General features: G+C 35.1%; 1 protein-coding gene across 1 annotated transcript in view; it reads left to right on the forward strand.

Moving 5' to 3' along the window:
- Positions 1-23,929, forward strand: part of LRP1B (LDL receptor related protein 1B) — a 1,560,879-nt gene that overhangs the window by 823,049 nt on the left and 713,901 nt on the right. Inside the window, exons 16-18 of the mRNA XM_064382912.1 lie at positions 1,457-1,579; positions 15,626-15,766; positions 21,434-21,559. Of these exons, the coding sequence (XP_064238982.1) occupies positions 1,457-1,579; positions 15,626-15,766; positions 21,434-21,559 (390 nt within the window). The remainder of the gene's footprint in view (positions 1-1,456; positions 1,580-15,625; positions 15,767-21,433; positions 21,560-23,929) is intronic.

Here is a 23,929-nt window from a genome sequence, read left to right on the forward strand (position 1 = left end):
GAAACTGCAACATAGTGTAAAATGACCCTGAGATTACATTACCTATTGGATTGCTAGTGTTGAGTTCTTTTTAAAGTTTGATACATTTTTAGGTAAGTATAGTCATACATGGTGTAGAGTGGTTCTGTCAGTGATGGACTGCATGTATGGTGGTGGTCCTATAAGGTAATAATAATGTGTTTTTACTGTACCTTTTCTATGTTTAGATATAGAAATGATATATTATTGTGTTACAATTGTTTACAATATTCAGTACAGTAACATGCTGTGTACAGGTTTGTAGCCTAGAAGCAATAGGCTATATATCATACAGTCTAGGTGCCCAGCAGGCTCTACTATGTAGGTTTATGTAAGGATGCTCTATGATGTTTGCACAATGATGTGATTACACATTTCTTCATATGTATGCCCATTGTTAAGTGACACACAAGTGTAAATATGCTTTCTTCCTTGCCTTTCCAACCTGTAAGGCTAAATGGCAACCTAAATTGTATTTATTCTTACCAACACCTTTACAGTGGTTAAAGGAGTACAGCTAGATAGGAGGAATAAGTTCCAATGTTCTATACCAATGTGGGATAATTGTAGTTAATGATGATATATTATATAGTTTCAAATATCTGGAAGGTGGATATTGAATGTTCCCAACACAAAGAAATAATAAATATTTGAGATTATGGACATGTACCCTGATCTGATCACTATACATTACATTTACTGAAACATCACTATGACTATGAACAATTGTTACTTGTCTATTTAAAAAAATTACTCAATTTTATCTGAGAGTCTGCAAGGATGCCTCACATACATTCATGAATAACACCTTAATGAATTTCCTCTCATGCCTGCTTAATTGATGTCTGTTGTATACCTCATTATCACCTCTGCTCTTTAGATCCACTAAGAGAACACTTTCACCCTTGTGAACTGCACATTTGCCTTATACCAGCAAGGCTGCTCGTTTTTGAGTCTTCACAGATGTCCTGTGATTCCTGGAGTCCTCAATACACTGACTTTCCGGCATACACTGCACAAGAGAAAAGAATACCCCACCCTTGTTCCCAGTACTCATTTACTTTCTGTTCACTGGGGATCCAAAGCCACATTCTGAGAGCCAGCAGTCTACTTTCCAAAGAGCTCAGACTTGAATACAATAGGCCTAATCTAGAAACTATCCAAGACAGATACCATTCTGTTATCTTTCTCTTCCCTCACCTAGTACCTACCTTCACTCAGATCTCTATCTCTTCCAATTAAGGAGAAAATTCTCCTTATCTACCTATGCTTCACATATTTTCAAACATTTTTGAATTTTGTTATGATTTGGCAGAAATCCTGACTATATTACTAAATATATAATATACATGGTCTATATATATGTACCTCTATGTTCATCTCCTAGAAAGAACGTGAATCAGAGTTCTCTGACACAATCGCTTTCTTCCTCTTGCAGGTGACAATATGTGCCGAGTAAATAATGGGGGCTGTAGTACACTTTGCTTGGCTATCCCAGGAGGCCGGGTGTGTGCTTGTGCTGATAATCAACTTTTGGATGAAAATGGGACAGCCTGCACATGTAAGTTCTTTTCATGTTACACTCATTGTTTATTGGGCTCTTTCTCAAGACTAGAAGCAGAAGAAACCAAAGGAAATAAAATGGGACTTAGAAAGAGAAATTTAGATAATTACTTAATTTTTTGGACTCTAAATTATTAACTGATTACTTTCAAATATATAGATGAATATTGACAATGATGGTGTTTTGTGGATTTCACTGCTATGCATGGTTTAGTAAAACAAAATTGAATAAGTATATGCCACACGAGCATAAGAGAACTTCGTTATAAGAAGTCGCAATTAAAAGTGCATTGTTGTCAATTACACAGATGGTATGTTGATGCACAACATAGGCCTCCAATAACTTTAAATGGCTTACTGACTCAGTTATCTATATTTGGTGGTGAAGAGCAAGGAAGGAGGCAAAAAGGAATTTACAGACTATCCAAATGCTGAATTAACTGGATTGATTGATCTAGATTAAAGGCAATTTTATTAACTTTTGCTGACATTTCTCAATTTATTCCATCTTATTATTCTTATATGACTTTTGAAATTTGTTCTTTCTACACCATATGGTGTCCCTGAAGCACAATAACAGCAACAGGGCTGTGTTTGTATTGAGTACTATATAAAATTTTTAGTGATTTAATCTTGAATTGTGTGTTAGAGTTCTTCAGAAAAACAGAACAAATAGAATGTATAAAATACATAGAGAGAAGATTTATTATAAGGAATTGCTTTGTGTAATTATAAAAACTGATGAGTCTTAAGATCTGCAGGTGGAAAGCTGCAAATCCATGAGAATCCATGGTGTGTTTCTAGTCCAAATGTCAGCAGGCTTGAGACCCAGGAAGTGCTGATATTTCAGTTTATGTCCAAAGACAGGAAGAAATCTACGTCCCAGTTCAGATAGTCAGGCAGGTGAAGTTTATTTTGCCTGTGAGAGGGTCAGCCTTTTTGTTAAACTCTGACCAGCTGATTGGAGCAAGCCCACCCACACTACTGAGGACAGTCTACATCACTCACTTTACTAATTCAAATGTTAATATCATCCAAAGTACCCTAACAGACAGACCTAGGATAATATGTGACCAAACATCTGGGCACCCCATGTCCCAGTCAAGTTGGCATATAAAATTAAGCATCACAAATTGCTAAATAAACATTTCATGTATTTATTTTATCATTCATAATGATTGTCTCTTGTGAGAGAGGAGGGATAAGTGTAATAAAAAGAACTTCACTATATCTATAACATCTTCTCTCTTCTGATGAAGAAAAGATTATTTTTAAAAGCATATTTAAGATTTAAGACATTTAAGAAAATATTTTAAAAATAAAAAATCCACTTTGAATGCCACTATTTAGAAATAAACCACTAAGAAATCTTAATGGAGTTTCAAGGTATTTTTACTACTGGTGATAATAATCGTAGGCAAGATTTAGTGAATGCTTACACTGGTATGGATGTCACACTCTGTAGCACAGTTTGTGATTCTTATTAGTCTTTACAAAAACTGTGTAAGGATGATAGTATTGCTACCTGCATTAGTCCATTTTTACACTGCTGATAAAGACGTACCCGAGACTGGGCAATTTACAAAAGAAAGAGGTTTAATGGACTTACAGTTCCACATGACTGGAGAGGCTTCACAATCATGATGGAAGGCAAGGAGGAGCAAGTCACATCTTACATGGATGGTGGCAGGCAACAGAAGACAGCTTGTACAGGGAGCCTACCCCTTTTAAAACCATCAGATCTCATGAGTCTTATTCACTGTCATGAGAACAGCATGAGAAAGAACTGCCCCCATAATTCAATCACCTCCCACAGATTTCCTCCCAGGACACATGGGAATTGTGGGAGTTACAATTCAAGATGAAATTTGGGTGGGGACACAGCTAAATCATATCACTATCTCACTTTAGAATTTATAATTTAAACTTTTAGGCTAATTACTTTTCAAGTTTACATAGTAAGTACAACATTTGGAATTTAGACCCCAAATTCTGTCATTTTTACTTAATATGAGCATAGACATCTTTTGTAACCAAATATCTTTGTAAACATAATTTTTAATGACTGCCTTTCAAACCATTTATTTTCTTTTTATAGTTGATGTTTGTGATTATTTATGATGCATTGTTATAGGTAATTGTCTGCTTCTGTACGATTTATGACTTTTTATGTATTTTACCATATAGTTTACATCCAATAGGTGTTACATCTTCTTTAGGTATTTGTAGTAATACCCTCAGTTTTAAATTATTTTATTATTATTTTGAGTTCCAGCTACTTGACATGATAACTTTGGTTTCCTTTCTGCTACTTTTTTCATCTTTCTCAATTTCACTTATTATAAAATTAGCACATCTGACCAAGAATATGATTTTGAATTACCAAAAATAAGTCCTTTGTATAAAAATATTTTTGACATTTATATTTAGTTCATCAATTTTACAATATTTTAGGCATAGATCGGTATTTCACTACCTGTGTTGCTTAGTGCTTAAACTTTTAGCACTCCATTGTTTATTTATTCATTTTCACTAATGTGGAAAATATATCTTGAAATAACTTCTTCAAGAAAACTGCATGGAATACAGTGGGACCACTGTACTGAATACTTACACTTTTTTTTTTAATCTCCTAACCAATATAGTATGGAAACCATTTACATAGTATTTGCCTTGTGTTAGGTACTATAAGTAATCTAGAAATGATTGAAGTATATGAGAGGATTTGTATAGGTTATATGCAGCAAATATTGCACTATTTTATGAAAAAGTCTTGAATATCCATGGATTTTAGTATTTATAGGGGATCCTGGAATCAACCCCTATGGATATTGAGGGATGACTTTATATATAGTTGAGTTCCCAATATGACTCCTGCGCCTTTTTATGTAAATAGCATTTCTTCTGAATATTGATTCGTGGCTGAACAAAATCTCCCTTCAAAATTCTACAAGTTTGCATCTATTGTATTCTGTAATTACATATTTCAGAACAGAAATATGAATTCTACCTTTCTAGTAAAGTTTTTCTTCTTTAGTAATAGAACTTTGTAAATTGCCTATAAGTTGATTTCTGTGGAAGACAGTTCTCAGAGATAAACTTCCTCTGAGTCACCAGGTGATTTTTTCCATTTGTTTATTCTGTGGTATTATTTTAAGTCACGTTTTATTGTTTATCATCAGAACAGAAAGAAACCTATCAAGATCCACAGTTTGCCTACAGGCAAGGATTAAGTATGACTTTGAACAACTTAAAGTCTGCCAAGGTGGCTGCCAGGCTGAATCTTATCTTAGTTATTGGGAGAAAAATATGTTTTATGCCTACATTTGCTAGTTTAATTTTTCAGTTTCTACCAAGAAATCTTTTAAAATTGTTTTCCTGGCATAAAATGGAATTTTCTGCTGGCCCAATCGAATGACTGACATTTTGAAAAGATAAAATGTATATGTATGTGCACATGCACATGCATGCACACACACACATGCACAGTAGTTTTCATGGACTTCTACCAGGTCTCATCATGCCTTTGTTCCACCCATAAACTTGCTCTTAAAGATGGGAGGTAGCACAATAAATGCTCTTATTTTGGTAGGTACAGACCTTATAGTCTGTGCTGCAGGAGAAAAGGATCGCTCTGCCTACCTACAGATGGTCAGGCTTATTCAATTTCCAATGGCATAACTTAGAGGGACTCATAAATAAATTTTTAAATATAATTCTACTGGCCTTGCAAAAAGTGAAAATTCCCTTACAATAGTGCCAATAGAATGATCAGGAGGCCAAATTCTCTGAGATCTGCTAAGTTTTAATTTTTGTTCTTTGTCATTGTAGGAGGTTACAGGAGGGGACTTGCATTCATCAGATATCAATATTTGAATAGTATTTTGAGGTTAAAATTTTCTACTTAGTATTTTAATTTCAATTATGTGGATCATAATTATGTGGATCTTTGGCCTTCAAATTATATTTTCTATTTCTTTCATTCTTATGCTCCATTAAAATTATATGGGTTACTTTTAATACATCTGTATTGATATAGATATAGGAAAGATATTGATAGATTGATAAGTAAATGAAAAAAATAGTATTGTAGACTACAGGGAGAAAGACAAAATGAGAGGAAAAACACTGCCAATATAAAAGTGAGCTGGAATAAGCAGAAGTAAAAGCATAAAGAATTATCATTAAAAAATATATAGGAAGTAAAAGCCTGCAAAGATTTCATCATGACTTACACGAATTGTTATGATTTGTATTAATTTCCTATTTCCATGTACATTCTTGTGGCTCAAAAGAAAATGAGAGATGAGTTAAACATCAGTCCTTTGTGAGTATAAAGCTTGTTGCTTTGGCCCACAGTGCAAGTGGAATGTAGGAAGCAAGGTTCATCGGGGTATACACTGACCCTTAATCTAGTCTCTAGTGCCTGAGGAGAAGCCTGTGGCACCTCTACCTGTACTTGTAATACACACATCTAAAGCATTCCTATGCCATATTTTGAGTATCACCAAGTCAATGGCAAATGCTTCTCACATCCACTTAATCCCCTGAGACTAAAAAATTGTCTTAATAGCTCACTTTTATATTTTACTGACTGTTCCATCTCATAGTTACATCTTGTCTTTTGATCAAGCTTGTCCTTTATGTTTATTTTAACAAGGTTCACCTGTGTTTAAATATCATGGTGGGAAAGGACACACAAAGATATTTGCTTGAGTACTGTACTCTATTAGAAATGGCCCTGTCTGGCCAGGTGTGGTGCCTCACACCTGTAATCCCAACACTTTAAGAGACTGAAGCTAGATTGCTTGAGTCCAAGAGTTCAAGACCGGTTTAGGCAACATAGTGAGACTTTGTCTCTTGTAAAAAGAAAAAAGATATTAGTGAGGCATGGTGGTGCACGCTTGTAGACCAAACTACTCAGGAGGATGAGGTAGGGTCTCACTTGAGCCTAGGAAGCTGAGGCTGCAGTGAGATGTGATTGTATGTGCCACTGCTCTCCAGCCTGGATGACAGAGCAAGACCCCATCTCAAAAATAAATAAATAAATAAGTAATTAAATAGCCCTGTCACCTTCTCCAAATCCAAAAATGAGTTTTCAGTGTTCCTTTTCCTCAGCAGTGACTACCAGTCCCTCTTTTTGTTTATTTATTTACTTATTGTATCTCTGACCTTTCATCCTTACTCTACCTTATTTAGTTTCTTTCTTGCCGTAACTGCCAAACCAAAAACAACAAAACATGTTCAGTAGTTTCTTGGAAGCCACACATACAAATATATTAAAAGGAACTCTAGCTGAGCACACACTTGAGTAGCACTTGAAATGATTCAGATTGATGCTAAACTATGGAAAAAAAAAAAGATAAGATGTATTTATTTTGAAATAACCCAGGCTATCACTGCATATCTCCATGTAAATAAAAATGAAATGACTTTGACTTGTAAGGAAATACTATATACAATGTTGTTTACAAAGCCGATGTTAGAAAATCTGTTATCATGGTTGTACACATGTGATGTTACACCTGGTGAAAGTTAGAGGAATTTCTTTTCTGAGACTATTCGTCTCTTTGCAATATCTATAATTCATAGATGAAGTAACCCCAATGCAATAAAAAGGAAAAGAATGAAGAAGATTTTGTCTATGTTCATTGCACTAAACAATGTTAAATCAACAAGAATAAGTTCTTATTTGAGAATTTGTAGTTGCATTTGGGTGTTAAAACTTCTGCTATACCTTCTAATATGGCCTGCAACTTGCCTAGGTTCCTTTCAAATGCATTAGAAAATATTTAGGGAAATAATACAGTAACTCACTTCATGCAAAGAAAGAACCCAAGTATGTTTTTTGAAATTATTTCAGTTCCTTTTTATTTAATTGTAAAGGTTTTTCAAGGATATGTTAGCCGTAGTTTGCAGATGAAAAAAACTGCAGACAACTACAAATGGAATTCATGGTTGCAGAGCACAGGAGTGCAAAGGAAATATCAGTATGCCAGTAACCTCTCATTAGTGCTGATTCTTCTGGATGTCTGGTTTAGTTCAGTTAGATTATAGTCACATAAACTGGAATTAACTGGACTAACTTTGTAATCTGAGTCAAACAAGCAAAATAAAGTTGCAACCATTGTGACATCTTCCTGGTTTCAGTCATCCTTGTTGAATTGACATCAGATGTACAAAAACCCATTGGCAAATGTTCAAGTTGTAGTAAACATCCATGACTGTTTCTCAATAAACTTGCAACATAAGGTTATGCCAGAAAAAACATGTACCCAACAGAAAAATATTGATGTGCTACATGATTGATTAAGGATGAATTCTAATGCCATGCATGGAAGGAATCAAGAATGAGAGTAGGCTGGACTCTTTGTCTTTTGAATCTTGTGTGTCATGGTCAAATCCTCTCACAACTAGAAATGATGTTGGGTATAGCATAGTAACTTGGAACTTACTACCCCTGAGAAGCATGTGTAAACTGGGTGATCAATTACTAAGCAAACCTTATATTTCTCTTGACATGTTTGGGGGGAAAAAATCACAACATAGAATATTAATAAATGAGAATATGAACAATCCCAAAAAGTAAATTAGATTCCAAAGACAGTGAGTCACTATTAACAACAACATCAAAAAACTCCGTCAAGATTATTGTGTCTAAAGTAAACAAACAGTAATTCTTTAATTCTTCTTTAGCATCCTAAAACAAAAAGACAGAATTTTTCAATGTGCCTCACTCCCGGGAGAGCAACTTGAACGTTGCAAAAACATTGATTATCCAAGGGACAGCATTGCACAATTATGTGTCAATGGTACTCTGTGACCCTTACCACCTTCTGGAGCTCTAGATATATTCCTCTGTCAGAAACAGGGCTTCACTATGGTGAACCATTTATCTGCTTGGCTGTGACAAGCCTTATGTTCTAGGATATATGCAATCTAATGTGTAGTAAAAAGTTTAAGGCAGTAAAAAGTTTAGAAGCCCATCCAGAGGAATATTTATGGCCTTCTGTGCATAGGAACTCACAGAAGATTATGCACCACTTAGGTTGGCTGCTCAGAAGACCACTCTATCTAATGAAAGGTCATCCTGTTATGTTCTAAAGGAGAAAAATCAAAACCTATAGCGGCATTTTTCATACAGTCGTCTTCCAGTATAAGCAAGCTTACATAAAGAGATCCAGCAAACCACAACTTCAAGTTTTCCTTTTGGTTCTTTTCTCTCTTCCTGCTTAAATAAAGAAGGAATAAGAGATTCTGGATTCCCAAAATAAACAAACAAACAAACAAAATGGTTAAACAAATAAATGTTTCTCAATATTAGATAAGCAGAAACAAGAAAACTTTTTATTTTATTTTATATTTTGCCATGGAACAAATTCTGTTATGACTTAGTTATCATAATTCTGATGCAGTTGACAGTAAAACATTAATTGAGGGAGAAAATTATTTTAGAATAGGTCGCCACACTGGATTTGAAAAGAAAAAAGCAAAGTCAGAAGCATCAGCACTTGTTTGTGGACACCACAGGTTATTAAACTAAGGTCAGCAATATGTCTTGAATCCAGTAGTACAGCTGAGTTCCCAATTTGAGATAATTGAAACTAAAATTTGAAAAAAAATAATTACCAGTATTTCCTCCTTCTAATCATTATGATCTGGACATTAACTCCAGCCAGTTTTGTCAAAGAAAAAAATTAAATCAGAAATGCATATTTTGTAGTGCCTTGGAGATTCATGCATAGGCCTCCTGATTTCATTGCTCTCACAGCAGGTACACAGGATGTGTAAGAACTAATAGTTCCAAGACGAGTATACCATGATTCATGTTATTTTACTTTTCATCTTGGTTAAACTATAGGATTATTTATTACTTTGTCAGTTTCTCATTGGTGAAATCACACTGTAGTATTTTTGCTAGAAGTGGTTCTGGCAGTAGAATTACAGGTTTTGCATCCATTTTCAAATGCATAGTTCAAAGCCAAATCTGAAGTAAAGTGTGCAATTTCAGCACATGCTAATATACTAAAAGCAATTTTTGGCTGTACTCAAACACCCAAGTGCTATATAGATTCAGTCACATTATGCATTGGAACAAAATAATCTATACAGAACTTCATATATTCATCCTTTTAAATGTATGTGGAACTTTTTCTCTCTTCTTTCTCTCTACATATGTTTTTGTCTTTATCTTTTATTTATTTTTTGTCTTGTCTTTTATCTTTTTGTGTTTCTGAACTTTATCCATGTCCTTGGGTGATAAAAGAATAGAATTAGCTGCTTAGCCAGTTGAAGGGAAGTAGTATTCCTGAGGGCTTTATACAGCCCCCACAAGTAAAATCTCTCACTACAATAACGCCAATATCTGTTAATTCCAGTTATCAATCAATAAATAATTTTGAGCATAAACCCTACACCTAGTTCTGTTCTAGGTATCATTCCTTTCTGTATGTGAAATTGTCCTTTCTACATTCAAGAAGCCTCTCAAGTGGATACATTATAATTTGTAAAAATTAGTTATAAAATAAATGGTTGGTAAAGACTTTTGCAAGGTATACAGAGAATACTAATCTTATGTAAGTTAGCAGATTGCTTTAGCTATCAGCTGGGGTTCAATGATAAATGACATTGCCATCTAGTGCCACCTTGTTAGGTTAATGCTAGGGAAACGACCATGCATTTTGAACTTCTAAGCTGCTATCTTATCTAGACTACCACATAGCACATTAAATGTTTTCTTTACAATCTATGTTGTTAACTTGAAAGTAACCTGTTTTCTATCATCATGATCCTGATAATCAGCATTGATAATGTGGTTTATTTGTGATATAACTACTGATTACATCTGGAAGGTTTGAGCAGGGCTAGAATTATAATTAATTATGCTTTATGCCTTGGGAGAATTTGGAAATCAGAGCCTAGAATAAAAAAGAAAAACCAAAAGTTTACTATTATGTCAAGAACAATGAAGAATCTGAGATTTTACCTTGATTACAAGCTAGCATGTTAGCCTGCTAGAGATTCATGGATTCTGGTGGAAGACACACAATTCCTAGATCAGACACAAAGGATTTTAACACTCATGCCACAGCAAGCCACATAACATTCATGTTTACATCGGTTCTCTTTGACACATCCCCCTCTACCTTTTCACAGTCCAGGAAACACAAATAATTTACTTTAACCATTGCCACATATTCTCTTCTCTTTCTAGACTATTTAATCCACTTAGATATAGAATAGTAAGACTAAATTTGTGAATAAATTACACTTAACTGAATTCCTAACATTTGTTTGGAGAACCTGGAATACATGGAGAAAAAACACTGCATAGAATCCCAATACATAAAGAGATAGTTTTGATTAACATGATACTTCCAGAATCCTTAAGTAGACCTGAGTTTTTCTCCTACATGCATACCAGCAAAGTGATTATAGCCATCAAAGCTGTGTGCTATTGCATTGTCTTTTTATTTTAATTAATTATCAGTGTACTTATTTATAAGATGCAGGTAGTAAAATTCTTTGCCACATATGCCTTATAGGTTATCGTAATGATCAATTAAGACTATGAATGAAAGCTCTTTGTAAAGCAAAACTACAAACCCAGCGTAAATATAAAGCGGAATTGTATTATTGTTGTTAATCTTGTTGTTAACTTTGGTCAGTATCGCTTAAAATAATTCTCCCAAGCTCTTAGTTGTTAAAAGTCAAATAAAATATAAAGATGCATCTCTCTACTTAAAATGTTTTATTTGGGAAGTAATAATTGCAATTTGGGGCATACTCACAGACTAGATAATCTTCTGTATGGCAAAAAAACAAAAAGAAGGTTGGAAGATTTCTAAAAAGCAAAAATATTGCATATTATTTTGCAAGAAAGCTTATTGGTACTATTAAAGTTTTGGGGAGCTCACAAACTCTGATTGGTGAGTGACAGAAGTGAGTAAAACTAGTCTTAGAGCTGCAGCAGGTTTTTTCAGGAGCTATTCAGTACAACCGGTTTCAAGATACAACAAGCAGTTCCAGCAGCCAGGCTTGCAGAAAGTTGCATTCCTGCAGCATAATATGTGCCCTGAATGCTTTTTCCTCTTCACTTCTCAGCAGTGTTTTAACTGTACATGGTAAGAATGACCCAATTTACATGATCGACTTTCACACAGTAGAATACTTGTTGCCAGGAAAATTAAAATTTTTTTTATTCTCAAAGATGGCTGGCATCACAATGTTTCATATTTTCCATTAAGTTAAGTGAGACACAATTTTGTTATAGCAAAATTTATTTGTGTGTTAGATTATAGTAAACTTTATGAGTATCATATATTTTTGAATTTAAGATATGTAAAATTTTGGGACATTATTTGTTTTGTATATATTTAAGGTATACAACATAATGTTTTAATATACATAGTGAAATGCTTACTATAGTCAAGCTATTTAATATATCTGTTATCTCTCATAATCACTCTCTAGTGTGTATATGTGGTAAGAGTACCTACAATCTACTCTCAGTAAATTTCCAGTGCATATTATACCACAATATTGTAACTATAGTCTTCATATTGTTCCTTGGATTTGTAGATATATTCATCCTACATATCTGCCATTTTGTGCTCTTTGACCTATATCTCTTCTTTTCCTCTCCACTACCACTCTATTCTTTATGTATTTAACTTAGAAACTGTGGTACACATACACAACCTTACCTATCAACATATATGTGTATATGTGTGTGTATGTGTGTGTGTGTGTATAATGGAATATTACTCAGCCTTTTTTTTTGTTGCATTTTAGGTTTTGGGTACATGTGGAGAACATGCAAGATTGTTGCATAGGTGCATATGTGGCAGTGTGATTTGCTGCCTTCCTCCCCGTCACCTATATCTGGCATTTCTCCCCATGCTATCTCTCCCCGACTCCCCACCCCCCGCTGTCCCTCCCCTATTTCCCCCCAACAGACCCCAGTGTATAGTGCTCCCCTCCCTGTGTCCATGTGTTCTCATTGTTCAACACCCGTCTATGAGTGAGAACATGCGGTGTTTGATTTTGTGTTCTTGTGTCAGTTTGCTGAGAATGATGGTTTCCAGGTTCATCCATGTCCCTAAAAAGGATGCAAACTCATCGTTTTTGATGGCTGCATAATATTCCATGGTGTGCCACATTTTCCCTGTCCAGTCTATCATCGATGGGCATTTGGGTTGGTTCCAGGTTTTTGCTATTGTAAACTGTGCTGCAATGAACATTTGTGTGCATGTGTCCTTATAGTAGAACGATTTATACTCCTTTGGATATATACCCAGAAATGGGATTGCTGGGTCAAATGGAATTTCTATTTCTAGGTCCTTGAGGAATCGCCACACTGTCTTCCACAATGGTTGAACTAATTTATACTCCCACCAACAGTGTAAAAGTGTTCCTATTTCTCTATATCCTCTCCAGCATCTGTTGTCTCCAGATTTTTTAATGATCGCCATTCTAACTGGCGTGAGATGGTATCTCAATGTAGTTTTGATTTGCATTTCTCTAATGACCAGTGATGATGAGCATTTTTTCATGTGTTTGTTGGCCTCATGTATGTCTTCTTTTGTAAAGTATCTGTTCATATCCTTCACTCACTTTTGAATGGGCTTGTTTGTTTTTTTCTTGTAAATCTGTTTTAGTTCTTTGTAGATTCTGGATATCAGCCCTTTGTCAGACGGGTAAGCTGCAAATTTTTTTTCCCATTCTGTTGGTTGCCGATTCACTCTAATGCTGTTTCTTTTGCCGTGCAGAAGCTGTGGAGTTTGATTAGGTCCCATTTGTCTATTTTGGCTTGTTGCCAATGCTTTTGGTGTTTTGGTCATGAAGTCCTTGCCTACGCTTATGTCCTGAATGGTTTTGCCTAGGTTTTCTTCTAGGGTTTTTATGGTGATAGGTCTTATGTTTAAGTCTTTAATCCATCTGGAGTTAATTTTAGTGTAAGGTTTCAGGAAGGGGTCCAGTTTCTGCTTTCTACATATGGCTAGCCAGTTTTCCCAACACCACTTATTAAACAGGGAATCCTTTCCCCATTGCTTGTTTTTGTCAGATTTGTCAAAGATTGGATGGTTGTAGATATGTTGTTTTGCCTCCGAGGCCTCTGTTCTGTTCCATTGGTCTATATCTCTGTTTTGGTACCAGTACCATGCTGTTTTGATTACTGTAGCCTTGTATTATAGTTTGATGTCTGGTAGTGTGATGCCTCCCACTTTGTTCTTTTTGCTTAGAATTGACTTGGCTATGTGGGCTCTCTTTTGGTTCCATATGAAGTTTAAGGTGGTTTTTTCCAGTTCTGTGAAGAAGGTCATTGGTAGCTTGATGGGGATAGCATTGAATCTGTAAATTACTTTGGGCAGTATGGCCATTTTCACGATATTGATTCTTCCTAACCACAAACATGGGATGTTTCTCCATCTGTTTGTGTCCTCTCTTATTTTGTTGAGCAGTGGTTTGTAGTTCTCCTTGAAGAGGTCCTTTACATTCCTTGTTAGTTGTATTCCTAGGTATTTTATTCTCTTTGTAGCAATTGTGAATGGCAGTTCATTCTTGATTTGGCTCTCTTTAAGTCTGTTATTGGTGTATAGGAATGCTTGTGATTTTTGCACATTGATTTTGTATCCTGAGACTTTGCTGAAGTTGCTTATCAGTTTCAGGAGATTTTGGGCTGAGACGATGTGGTCTTCTAGATATACAATCATGTCGTCTGCAAATAGAGACAATTTGACTTCCTCCTTTCCTAACTGAATACCCTTTATTTCTTTTTCTTACCTGATTGCTCTGGCTAGAACTTCCAGTACTATATTGAATAGGAGTGGTGAGAGAGGGCATCCTTGTCTAGTGCCAGATTTCAAAGGGAATGCTTCCAGGTTTTGCCCATTCAGTATGATATTGGCTGTGGGTTTGTCGTAAATAGCTTTTATTATTTTGAGATATGTTCCGTCAATACCTAGTTTATTGAGGGTTTTTTGCATAAAGAGCTGTTGAATTTTGTCGAAGGCCTTCTCTGCATCAATTGAGATAATCATGTGGTTTTTGTCTTTGGTTCCGTTTATGTGGTGAATTATTACATTTATAGACTTGCGTATATTGAACCAGCCTTGCATCCCCGGGATGAATCCTACTTGATCATGGTGGATAAGCTTTTTGATGTGCTGTTGTAATCGGCTTGCCATTATTTTATTGAAGATTTTTGCATCTATGTTCATCATGGATATTGGCCTGTAGTTTTCTTTTCTTTTTGAGTCTCTGCTGGGTTTTGGTATCAGGATGATGTTGGTCTCATAAAATGATTTGGGAAGGATTCCCTCTTTTTTGATTATTTGGAATAGTTTCAGAAGGAATGGTACCAGTTCCTCTTTGTATGTCTGGTAGAATTCGGCTGTGAACCCATCTGGACCTGAGCTTTTTTTGGGTGATAGGCTCTTAATTGTTGCCTTGACTTCAGACCTTGCTATTGGTCTATTCAGGGTTTTGACTTCTTCCTGGTTTAGGCTTGGGAGGAGGCAACTGTCCAGGAATTTATCCATTTCCTCCAGGTTTTCTAGTTTATGTGCATAGAGTTGTTTGTAATAATCGCTGATGATGGTTTGAATTTCTGTGGAATCTGTGGTGATATCCCCTTTATCATTTTTTATTGCATCTATTTAGTTATTCTCTTTTTTCTTTTTTATTAATCTGGCTAGTGGTCTGTCTATTTTGTTGATCTTTTCAAAAAACCAGCTCCAGGATTTATTGATTTTTTGAAGGGTTTTTCATGTCTCTATCTCCTTCAGTTCTGCTCTGATCTTAGTTATTTTTTGTCTTCTACTCAGCCTTTAGAAAAAGGAAATCCTGTCAATTGCAACAACTTGGATGAACCTGGATGACATTATGTTCAGTAAAATAAGCCAGAGAAATACAAATACTGCATCCCACTGATATGTGGAATCTAAAACAAACAAAAAACAACAAAAAAAAATAAATTTTAATGGACTGACTATAGCTAGCGTTGTTCATATACCTTTTTTTTTCTTTTTTTTAACTCTAGTTAATCCTGGAGAGGTACTACCTCACATATGTAAAGCTGGAGAATTTCGCTGCAAAAACAGACACTGTATCCAAGCTCGGTGGAAATGTGATGGAGATGATGACTGCCTAGATGGAAGTGATGAGGATTCAGTAAACTGCTGTATGTTCTCCTTCAATTCACCTAAAGCCTGTGTTTTCCTGAGTCTTTGAGTGTGTGAATTATCAAGGCAGTTTGTGAAAATCTGAAAATACCTTTGATGCAAATTGAACTTAGTTTAATTTTTCAGTCATCCTTTTGCATAAAGATTAAACCCTAGTTTGCCTCCTTTGCATAGTTTCAAAGCAGTTTTTCTCATCCTTTCCCATCCTTCTTCTTATCATTTTAGTTGCTTTAGGAATTTTCTCCTTTTATACTCCATGATATCAGCACCACCATGACACTGTCAGAGGTTGCTATAGGGAACCTCTTTGGATATTTTAATTTAAAGATTTGGAAAATCAATTTAAACTCCCTCAAGACAGAATTATTGCTACAGAAGGTCACGATCTACTCCACTGCTCCTTGGCGACAGAGCCTTGAAGAAGATCCAAGGAAACAGACATGGGTTTGGAACATGTTACTATATAGCTTCACTGGCTCAGGGCATAGTAAGAAACACATATGGGCACTCAGAAATCAAGGTTTGATTTTCCCCACTTTGGCGTCTATTTAGCTGTTTATCATCTGCTGGGATAAGAATAGTTTTATGTTGCTGATAGACTAAGAAAATTTCTAAAATATGTGTTAGGAAAATATTTTGGGAAGTACATTAAATAATATTTTGAAAATATATTTGATTACAGTCACTAGCTAAGTGATTTTGAGAGATAGAAAATATTTTTTTCCTTTTTTTTTAAATTGTACTTTAGATTCTGGGGTACATGTGCAGATCATGCAGGATTGTTTCATAGGTACATACATGGCAATGTGGTTTGCTGACTCCATCCCCCTGTCACCTATATCTGGCATTTCTCCCCACGTTATCCCTCCCCAACCTCCCTACCCCTCACTGCCCCTCCCCTAGTCCCCCCAACAGACCCCAGTGTGTGAAGCTTCCCTCCCTGTGTCCATGTGTTCTCATTGTTCAACAACTGCCTATGAGTGAGAACATGCGGTGTTTGATTTTCTGTTCTTGTGTCAGTTTGATCAGAATGATGGTTTCCAGATTCAACCACGTTCCTACAAAGGACACGAACTCATTTTTTTTATGGCTGCATAGTATTTTACAGTGTATATGTGCCACATTTTCCTTGCCCAGTCTATCATCAATCGGCATTTGGGTTGGTTTGAGGTCTTTGCTTTTATAAACAGTGCCACAATGAACATACGTGTGCATGTGTCTTTATAATAGAACAATTTATAATCCTGTGGATATATACCCAATAATGGGATTGCTGGGTCAAATGGAATTTCTATTTCTAGGTCCTTGAGGAAGCACCACACTGTCTTCCACAATGGTTGAACTAATTTACACTCCCACCAACAGTGTAAAAGTGTTCCTATTTCTCCACATCCTCTCCAGCATCTGTTGTCTCCAGATTTTTTAATGATCGCCATTCTAACTGGCGTGAGACGATATCTCAATGTGGTTTTGATATGCATTTCTCTAATGACCAGTGATGATAAGCATTTTTTCATATGGTTTTTGGCCTCATAGATGTCTTCTTTTGGAAAGTGTCTGCTCATATCCTTCACCCACTTTTTAATGGTTTTGTTTTTTTCTTGAAAATCTGTTTTAGTTCTTTGTCAATTCTGGATATTAGCTGTTTGTCAGATGGGTAGATTGCAAATTTTTTCCCATTCTGTTGGTTGCTGATTCACTCTAATGATTGTTTCTTTTGCTGTACAGATGATCTGGTGTTTAATATTTTATATGAAAAGAAGGCATGTGTTGAATGAATCTATCTTTGATCTTTTTTTTTTGACCTAAGTACATTGTTTTTTAAAAATTGTTTTCTTTCAATAAATGACCTCTTTTAGTTCTGAACTAATGAAAGTCAATTGATAGGCCTTCATTTCCCTTTTTTAAAAAATTAAGAATATATAAATAAAGTTTTAAAGATCTTTTTAAAGAATGGACAGAATTAGTCTGGGCATCCATATTATTCAAAGATTAATGCTTTAGGGCAAAAATCTAAAAAATATGAACTTTAAAAATATTTTCAAATTTATGTATTAATACATAATACATAAATTATAATAAATGCATAAATACAGCACTACATGTTCTCTTGATTTCCAGACTCAGACCCTGGCTTTGACATTATGTACTTCTTATTTTCAACCTCATTAATATCTGTCTGGCAAAGTCTGAACCTGCAAATAAACTTTAGATATTAAATTGGTATAATTAGTCAAGAGTTTTGGAGTGAGAGGAACATTTCAGCTGAGCATAAAGAGTATTTTTGTCCTACTAATTTACATAAATGAGTATTATCTAGTGACTAATTGCCTCACTCCTTGACTCACAATCAGAACTGTTATTTTTTAAAATTATTTTTAAGACTAATCAATCAAGTGCAGTAGTGAAAAGGGAGGAAATAATAGAACAAGGAGTTTGATTTGTAACTGAGTGTGAACAGTCAATTGAGATAACTCACTACCTTTGGGCCAGCCTATTTGTGGTTGCGATGAATGCTCCCTATATATTAGCTTCCTCTGTACTCAACTTTAAATGCCTGAGAAGAGTTTACGTCTCAGTATTCATGTATTGGTTCCTTAGGTGAATGCTTTCATCAGTGTGACTTGTATTTTCTAGCAAATTAACAAGAAAACTCATCTCCTCTATGGGTAGAGGGAGCATAGCGTTTGTACTGTTAATTATAGTGTTAAAATTTCTAGTCAGTCATTTTATCTTATTATCATCACTTTTCATTCCATCACCCAAGTCATGAGGTTTTTTTTTTTTTTTTTTCCCTGGAGAACTCTCTTTTACTTACAGTTCACACTCAATTTTATAAATAAATCCTATTTCTTCTACTTCCTAAGTAATTTTTTTTAATATTTACTTCCTCTCAATTTTCATTGGCTAAATTAGGTTCTCAGATTAACTCAAAAAATGTTTTTCTATTATCCCTGCCACTATTCTTCCCTTCACTTTAGCCCACTTTCCACACTATTTTCAGAAAGATATTTGTAGAATAAAATATTTTGTTATAATTTCAATAACTGCATAGCCACAGGATAAAATTTAAAATCTGTTGACTTACATATAAAATACTTCCTGCTCTGTCCTGTATTTATATTTCTAATCTTTAATCTATTGTGCATTCACTTACCCTTTTTATCTTTATCAAGTTGAACTCTAAGTAGATCTCCAAAACATGTCCTGTTTTTTTCCTCTGCAATACCACACTATTTTATGTCTATGGAATTCAACATAGCTTATCATTACTTTCTTAGAAAAATCTTTTCTGACTACCAAAGAATCTTTTTCTCAATACAGCCATTTGGAGTTAAACATTCATCTCCTGTACAATTCTTTATTAGAGTCATTGCCAAATCAAATTGCAATTACATGCTTACTTATTTGGTTTGTCTAATAGGTTATTATTTTCCTGAGAAGACACCTTGTGTTGTAGTGTTATGTAGTCTCTGGGTCTAGCACAGTGCCTGACACATGGATGAGTGGGCAATTCAATAAGTGAGGCAATAAGCAGTTACACACCTCTAACCACCTTCCAGCACTTTGATGTCTTCTCTAAGCATTGCAGTGATTCTAAGCAACATTTTATTTCTGAGATCTCATGGTTAATATTCTAATACCACACAGCTCATTTCAGAAGATTATTTTAAATATTAAACACTCATAATCTGCAACCTTGAGTTTTGTTATTCTACGTTCTATCCTTCAGTGTTTCAACTCTAAACCAAAAGGCATTATTTATTATTTATTATTTTACTGGTGAAGATTGCAAAAGTCCTTGATTAAGCCTCACTGAAGTGCAAATGTATAATCTTGGTACTTTAAATTGTTGGCTCTCTAATATATCAGATGACTTTTATTTCTCTCAGCAGCTGTTCTTGCTGAAGTCCCTGAAGTGGATAGAAAATGTAAATCATGCTCAAATACCAGAGAATATAAAGCTTTTCTCCCTGTTTATTTTTTTGCTATACATCAATAAAAACTTTCTAAAAAGTGATAAGACCACTTATCAACAAAGCTACTTTAAAGAAAAAGTGTTTTATAGAAACTTACTGGAAATGCACACATTTGCTACACAAGAAACATGATAAAATGACAATTTTCTAAATTCTCAGTAAAATGAATATAAATGTTTGTTTTTATCATATGGAATTGCAACTACTGGGCATAAAGAAAATTACCCTAAACAGTGTTGAAATCCTGAAACACATACTGAAGAGCATGTCAACTCAGTTAGGAATTTATCCTCTGGAATGGAGAAAAAAAATAATCGTAGGACGTTAACATTAAGATGCCCCCCCGTGTTGTGCTTAGATATTGAAAGTTTAATCCTTAGCTGCACACAGCTTCCCAGATGAGGATTGGTTGCCACCTCAGTATTTTCTGTGGCTGCATGTTTATTTGTTTGTACAAGGCAAGAAAACTCACGATGATGTTTTTTGTTATTAAAATAATACAGAATCTCATAGTTAACATCAACTCTAGGTCACAAGTGATGCGTTTTTCTTTTCTCTGCTTTTCTTTCCATTCTCAAGAAACATTGGACAGGAAGGAATAAAAGTAGGCTTATTTTAATCCCAGTACTTTTGGAGGCCAATGCAGGTGGATCATGAGGTCAAGAGCTTGAGACCATCCTGGCCAACATGGTGAAACCCCGTCTCTACTAAAAACACAAAAATTAGCTGGGCATGGTGGCGTGCACCTGTAGTCCCAGCTACTCGGAAGACTGAGGCAGGAGAATTGCTTGAACTTGGGAGGCGGAGGTTGCAGTGAGCCGAGATCGCACCACTGCACTCCAGCCTGGCGCCTGGTGACAGAGCAAGACTCTGTCTCAAAAAAAAAAAAAAAAAAGTCTTATTTATTATGTTAAGAAATATTTGAATGGTTATGTTGTTTTTAAATAAAATATTTTATATATATATGACTAAATTATTTTTAATACATAATTGTTATATTTAGCATTAGGATTTGAGGTTGATTTTAAATGTTCTTGGTCAAAATTTTTAAGTGGAGTCTCCAGTATAAGGAATGAGAAAACAAACTTAGTGATACAGTTGGTTTTATTTATTTAGTTTTAAATCTTTGAGTGGAGTTTCCCTCTTGTCCAGGCTGGAGTACAATGGCACGATCTCGGCTCACTGCAACCTCCACCTCCTGGCTTCGAGCAATTCTCCAGCCTAAGCTCCTGAGTAGCTGGGATTACAGGCATGTGCCAGCACACTTGACTAATTTTTTGTGTTTTTAGTAGAGATAGAGTTTCACCATGTTGGCCAGACTGGTCTTGACCTCTTGACCTCAGGTGATCCACCCACCTTGGCCTCCCAAAATGCTGGTATTACAGGCATGAGCCACCATGCCTGGCCATACAGTTGGTTTTAATGGAGACATAAAAAAAGAATACATTTCCTTTTATTTAAGATTTAGCTACTTGATGTTTTCTATAAAAGCATTGCATTTTAACAAAGCAAATATTAATATTTGCTATTAAATACAAGACAATGAATAACAGAATCTATGGCATTGTAATATAATATTATTACTATAACTTTTCTGTAACTGTAATTCAAAAATATACGATAATAATATTATTCACAACTTCATCCAGTTCTAAATAATTAAACTTACTTCTCCCTCCCTTCCAGTCAATCATAGCTGTCCTGACGATCAGTTTAAATGCCAGAATAATCGCTGCATCCCTAAGAGATGGCTTTGTGATGGAGCTAATGACTGTGGGAGCAATGAAGATGAATCCAATCAAACTTGCACAGGTAAAGGTTTGCTTGGATATACACATAAATCTCCTCCAAAGTTAGTCCCCATAAAAATGCAAGTCAATGCTTTGAACTAAGCTGAACTTTCCTAGTGCTGATGATTTGATTATTGCAATAGTAAATGAATTCAGAGTTTGATGCCACAAAGGCTAGAATACAAATTATCTTTTACTTAATTTTTGGACATTACTCTGCTTTCCAAACTAATTTGGCACTTCATCTATTCATATGGGTTGACTGTCGATACACTACTTGTACAAGACTTGTCCCTGCTAAATCCTACTTGGCAGTGGAGGTTGATGTTTGCTAGCATGCTGTGATGCAGGCCATCCCACAAGCAGGAGTGTTTTTTTTTTTCTTGAAAATTATTGAGAAAATAATTTAAAAATTTTATTTAGTCTACTATAGAATACCTCTGTGAATAGTTTTCTATTCATGCACATTATTTATGTGAGGTAGGTTTTTCCCCATGAAATCTCAAGACCACTAGCCTATTTATATCTCCATATAATCTATTCTATTGTAATAAATCTTTGAATCCCTAGCCAGATTCTTATTGAATGGAAATATACAGCTTGTGGTATATTTTACAACGGAGTGCCAGAAAGGTCATTATTAATCACGTAAATGTTGAAAAATGATACTGACTAGCAGCGACCTAGTGCCTCTTTTTAAATGACAAAGAAAAAAATAGTGTATTTGATGACTCATATTGATATGATTCGTAAAAACTGATTTTTTTTAAACCATTACATATAGCAACATCAAAACAGATCAACTACCCCATCAACTCTCTCTGTCTTTGCCAGAGTAAGCCTTACTCAATAAGAAGTATTATAAATTACTAGTGAAAAATACAGAGCAACCTGTAGAGAAAAGACCCAGGGGTTGAGAAGACTGGTTTCCACTCTTGGTCACCACCAGTTTTTTCTCTTGGAAAGACATATCTCTCTGCACTTTTGATTTCCTGTGCATTTTTTTTCCAGCACAATAAGAGTATGAATTAACTGGAAATTGTTTCCAGAGAGATTTTCCCTATGTACAAAACAACACTGGCAAGAGCAAAACAGTCACCATTCCATAATTCTAGTCTATGTCTTCTATTCAGCTTTTTCCATAGTGATAGATTTGCTGAGGATCCATGGGCCAGGTATTCTGTTGTCCCCTGATTAAAAACCTCACCTGACATTTTAGAGTAAACAAATTTTTTGAAATATTTTATCATTTGTCTCATAACCTATCTTTTGCTTTACAAAAGACTTTCTAAGAGAAAAAGGACCTCTAGAGAACATCCAGTCCTAGGTCCCTATCCTCTAGGCTATCCAACTTATAGATGGGGCATGGGAAAGGGAACTTGCCTAAACTTACATTATTGATAAAAGATCCAGGGAAATTCCATCCAAGAGTTTTGTCTCCAAAGCCATTTCTCTTCATCCCAAATGATATATCCGGCATAATAGTTAGAATTTTAGGTATGATCAGTTTAACTTAACTCAAGTTTTTCTTGCCATATGACTTATTTACAATGAGACATCTTTCTAAACCAGTATAATTCTTTTTTGTTTTGTTTTGTTTTCAGACAGAGTCTTGCTCTGTCACCAAAGCTAGAGTACAGTGGCATGATCACAGCAACCTCCACCTCCCAGGTTCAAGTGATTCTCAAGCTGGGACTACAGATACACGCCACACACCCAGAATTTTTGTATTTTTAGAAGAGAACAAGATTTTACCATGTTGGCCAGGCTGGTCTCAAATTCCTGGCTGCAAGTGATCCTCCCACTTAGGCCTCTCAAAGTGCTAGGATTACAGGTGTGACCCACCATGCCTGGCCCAATTATTATTCTTTTGAGGTTAAGATTCAGTTCAGAGATTATGCTTTATATCATCTTAAAGAGATCTGCTTTCACCTTAAATAAAAGGTATTGCTGGTTCGATTTATAATACCATGTTTTCTTCATTTCTATTAGATTTTTAAAATCTACTTATTTCTCCATGATTTTTAAAGAAGCATTTGTGATTGGCTAGCTAGTTACAGTAGTAAAAGTAAAAATGTTTATGTATAAGATCAAACAAAACAATTTTAGTTATTAGGTTGGTACAAAAGTAATTGTGGCTTTAGCCATTATTTTCAGTGGCAAAACTGCAATTACTTTTGCACCAAACTAATAATAAGATTTCTAAAATACTCATGTCGTATGCTCTACTAGGAAATAGAATGAACTTGCTTAAATCCCACTTTAAGTGCTGTCAGCTGAAGTCTGCTACTCACTACTAGATCTTCCCGTCAGTATATACATGATAGCTATTACAGTCACTGGACACCTTAAGAACTTGAATAGAACAAAGATAAAAATAAATATACCTTTT

This window comes from Aotus nancymaae, unplaced genomic scaffold, assembly GCF_030222135.1.
Source record: "Aotus nancymaae isolate 86718 unplaced genomic scaffold, 86718_ANA_hifiasm-v0.15.2.pri h1tg000029l, whole genome shotgun sequence".
Lineage (NCBI taxonomy): Eukaryota > Metazoa > Chordata > Mammalia > Primates > Aotidae > Aotus > Aotus nancymaae.